The sequence below is a fragment of the Chaetura pelagica genome, unplaced genomic scaffold (genome assembly GCF_000747805.2).
Source record: "Chaetura pelagica isolate M959 unplaced genomic scaffold, ChaPel_1.0 scaffold757, whole genome shotgun sequence".
Lineage (NCBI taxonomy): Eukaryota > Metazoa > Chordata > Aves > Apodiformes > Apodidae > Chaetura > Chaetura pelagica.
The window spans coordinates 728,427-728,877 of NW_009970727.1; the positions used below are offsets into that span (position 1 = coordinate 728,427).

The 451-nt window shown below is 55.9% G+C and overlaps 1 protein-coding gene across 1 annotated transcript in view; it reads right to left on the reverse strand.

Annotated features, from left to right (window-relative positions):
• LEMD2 (LEM domain containing 2) overlaps positions 1 to 295 on the reverse strand; it is a 13,884-nt gene extending 13,589 nt beyond the window's left edge. The window contains exon 1 of the mRNA XM_010007116.1: positions 172 to 295. Coding sequence (XP_010005418.1) covers positions 172 to 295 — 124 coding nt within the window. The remainder of the gene's footprint in view (positions 1 to 171) is intronic.
• Positions 296 to 451: the final 156 nt, after the last annotated feature.

The window sequence follows — 451 nt, forward strand, 5'->3', positions numbered from 1 at the left end:
AAATCCACAACCCCTCTCCCTTCCTCCCCAGCAAGACAACCCTTGGGAGCATCCCTGCCTCCCCAGGAAGCTACCTGGACTCCATGGCAGCAGAAGACAGCTCTCTATCTCTCAGATGTGACAGAGCCTATATCCACATGGACAAGCACCTCTTTGTTCCCATCACCTTGCCCCCAGTGATGAGGAGGAGGCTGATGGTGGATTTTCTGCTCTTCTTCACCATCCCCACAGCTCTGGGCAGCAGTGAGGGCTGCAGGATGAGCGTGGCCTGCAGGTGCTGCAGATGGGCTACCATACTCAGAGATTGGGCTGTGAAAAGCCCATTTCTCAGCCCACGGTGCAGCTCTTGAATATCTTGGCTGTAAATATCCTGAGCTGGATGTGGGAAGATGGGACGTTGAGGAGGCACAGCCTCCACCTTCCCTGCTAGCCCAGCAGCTGTCTTGGGGCT